At 34.5% G+C, this 3,168-nt stretch overlaps 1 protein-coding gene across 1 annotated transcript; it reads right to left on the reverse strand.

Annotated features, from left to right (window-relative positions):
* Positions 1-1,221: 1,221 nt before the first annotated feature.
* On the reverse strand, positions 1,222-2,552 carry LOC111789318 (RPM1-interacting protein 4). The gene is made up of 3 exons (XM_087127208.1): positions 2,275-2,552; positions 1,622-2,185; positions 1,222-1,387 (listed from the first exon to the last, which is right to left on the reverse strand). Exons 1-3 carry the CDS (start codon positions 2,278-2,280, stop codon positions 1,361-1,363), a joined length of 597 nt encoding a protein of 198 aa, XP_086983334.1. The 5' UTR covers positions 2,281-2,552; the 3' UTR covers positions 1,222-1,360.
* Positions 2,553-3,168: the final 616 nt, after the last annotated feature.

Below are 3,168 nucleotides of genomic sequence, written 5' to 3' on the forward strand. Positions count from 1 at the left end.
CGCTGACCTCTAGACGTCGCTACAGATTAGCTTGACTAGAGAGGGTCCAAGGGGTGTGCGAGCCCACCTGGGGATTTACACTCACACGTGTGGGCCGTGTGTAGAGAAGTACTACATATCCAATTTGTCCGAGATTGGAGGCCACCCCGTGTGCCATATCATTTTTCAGGTAAAGGCAAGACGCACTTGTATAGATGATGCCGACATCGTGAGCAGAAATTGTGACACGTGCATAGGATGAACTCATATTTAAATTCCTAGTCCTCAGTTAGAATGGGTTGTTTTGCATTTCATCGTTTTAAATTATTTGTATTTTTTTTTCTCTAAATTTCAGCCTTTCGAATTTAAACACGTAACACCATGACTGTGTTTTCCACCTATCATTTTTCAAGTAAAGGCAAGGCGCACTTATACAGATGATGCCGACATCGCGAGCAGAAATTATGACACGTGCATAGGGTAAACTCATATTTAAATTCCTAGTCTTAGGTTAGAATAGGTTGTTTCGCATTTCATCATTTAAAATCATTTTGTATCTATTTTTATTTTCTCTAACTTTCAGCATTTCATATATAAACACTTTAACACCATGACTGTTCCACATAAGAGGATGTTTTAAATGTTTTTGACATTTACGGTATAGATGAATTTTTTTTAAGAGTTATCTTTCCACATTAAAAACAAACACGAGACCTTTGTAATGATTATGAGTATGTAAAAATTTAGGGTCGTTACACCCTCCTTTCAATCGTGACCCGACCATCTTAAAAATTGAAGGTTTACCAGCTTGGACTTCACCATTCAATGAGTAAGATCAATGTTGCGCCAACTAAGCAAACATGGGAACTCTAAAAACAGCGACTCGCAATTTTCCAACCACTACTATTTATTATTTTTTATCTTGTTGTTACAAGGACTTTTGGGTTGAGTCAAACGCTTATCCCACACAAGTTCTCTCCTGAAATTCTTCTATAGCAAACTCTATTTTATTTTATTTGAACATATATGTTTTAATCGTCCAATATAGACCTAAAAATATACTTTATCCTAACGACCATTTCCATACAAAGGCAAAACAACATTACACAATTTCTTTCTTCTACATCCAACTATATATAATTATCGGTCACAATACAACACCTACATGAAATAATTTCTGAAGCGGGAGGTTCGACCCTAATATATGAATTATTATATTAAAAAGAGAATTATACACCAATAATATATATTATTTAAATTCCGAGAGACATCTATATCCAAATACAAGAAGAGATGAAAATTTCTGAAAGTGAAAAACAACAAAATTATGGAAAACCAGCAAAACACTTCATTGGTTCTATCATCGAGTAGTGATGATGCTTCACTTTGTACGTAAACAACAACATATCTGCATCAATAAATAAATATATTACTATTTTTAAATAATAAAAATAATAAAACATAAATAATTATTGACAACATAAATAAAAAAATCTCATAAAAAATTTATTGCAAATTCGTTTATAAACATAATTAATCCCAAAAAAAAAAAATAAAAAATAAAAAAACTCTAAAATAACATAATCATGAAGGTTAATTTGTTGTAAATTTGATGTATTTAATTTTAATTTTAGGTGGGTACCTTGGAAGCAAATGAAGTGAATCCACTAGTAGTGTTCATGTGAGCTATGGGTTGCTTGGTTTTGTTCATCAATGGCGGAACTGCCTGAGGATTTGAAGCTGCAATTTGCTTCTCAATCTTCATTTTATTGAAAATCGCCGTATACCCATCTCCCGATTTCGGATCCCTCGCATCCCAGCTTCCAAATTTCGGTACCGACGCCGGGTTTCCGCCATGTCCGGCCACCGCCGGAGCTAATCTATTGATATCTTCCACTCCATTTTCCTTACTCTTCTTCAGAAGTGCGTAATCGGAGCCGCTTCTTTCGCTGCTCAATTTCTCCGATCCGGAGTTTATTATCGCTCCCCGCTCGCGATTTGGTTGTTGGCGTGGCCGCCGCTGGTGTTCTCCGCCGTCGTGCGCGGCTGGCTTGAAGACCTCCGGCGGGTAGGTGTCGGGATCGTTGGGATCGAAGGTGATGCCGGCGGCTCGGAGTTCTCGGGCGTTTTCGAAACAGATGGTGTAGGGTACGTCGTCGGTGTCCCAATTTCCGAATTTGGGAACGTGAAATGACGAGTTTGCCCCCTACCATATGAATAAAAAAAATTAGTTTCTAATAATCTATGAATTAATTTTAGATGGAAAAAAAAAAAAAAAAAAAAAAAAGCACTCACTGCCATGATCAGCTGTGGCTCGGTGGTTGCTGCGGCTGTGGACACGGCGGCGACGGCGGAGACGGCAACCCTATCGAAATTTGGAAGAGGGAAGCATGGAGAAAGAAAGCTGAAAGCTAAGATCAAATTATTATTATTATTATTATTATTATTTGGAGTTTGGGACAATTTTAGTTTTCGACAGTTCCCAAGTTTGTTTTCGATGTGATTATAGTATTTTGGCTTTTTACTTCCTTTGTCTCTATTGCTGGTTATGAACTCTGGTTCTTTTTCAATAATTGTCCAATTATGATGGTATTTTAACGATTATTATGAATATTAGGAACGGGAATGTTTGGAAAAACACATGTTTAATCATTTAGCTTTCTCGGATTAAAATGAAGATGAAAATATGATGTTGTGACGAGCTATAATAATATCGAATGGACTTAGCCACAATATATTTGATATGATATGATACATTATATAGTTTGAAGGCAACTGAATAAATTTGGAGGTTTTGGTATAAAAAATTTCCTCTCACCATTAAAAGTTTTAGGTACACCAATGTGTAGGAAAAGATGAAAATTAGGGTCTTAATCTCACGATCAAATAATGAAAATTAATGTTTCTTGATAGATTTTTTACCTTTAAAAGAGTAGAGACGAGAAAAAAAATTTAGCATGAGATATTTATTTCCATATGATTAATATTTAATGGTATCAAATACAGTAATAAATATATTTCTTTCTTTTCAATATATCTAATATATTAAATTAATTTCAATCTTCAAATGAAATATATGTTTCTCTATTTATTTAATATATTAAATATTAATTTAAATATTTCAAATTAAATTTATTTTCTCCTTTATATGAGTTCTTCACAATTACATCCGGATCAAAAATCTGTTTT

This window comes from Cucurbita pepo, chromosome 9 (genome assembly GCF_057944985.1).
Source record: "Cucurbita pepo subsp. pepo isolate OVF chromosome 9, ASM5794498v1, whole genome shotgun sequence".
Classification (NCBI taxonomy): domain Eukaryota; kingdom Viridiplantae; phylum Streptophyta; class Magnoliopsida; order Cucurbitales; family Cucurbitaceae; genus Cucurbita; species Cucurbita pepo.

Bases quoted from the DNA above. Each gene is read 5' to 3' on its own strand.
- LOC111789318 (XM_087127208.1), bottom strand. The intron at 1,388-1,621 runs GTACCCACCTAA...TTATTGATGCAG, and splicing joins TCACTTCATTTGCTTCCAAG to ATATGTTGTTGTTTACGTAC.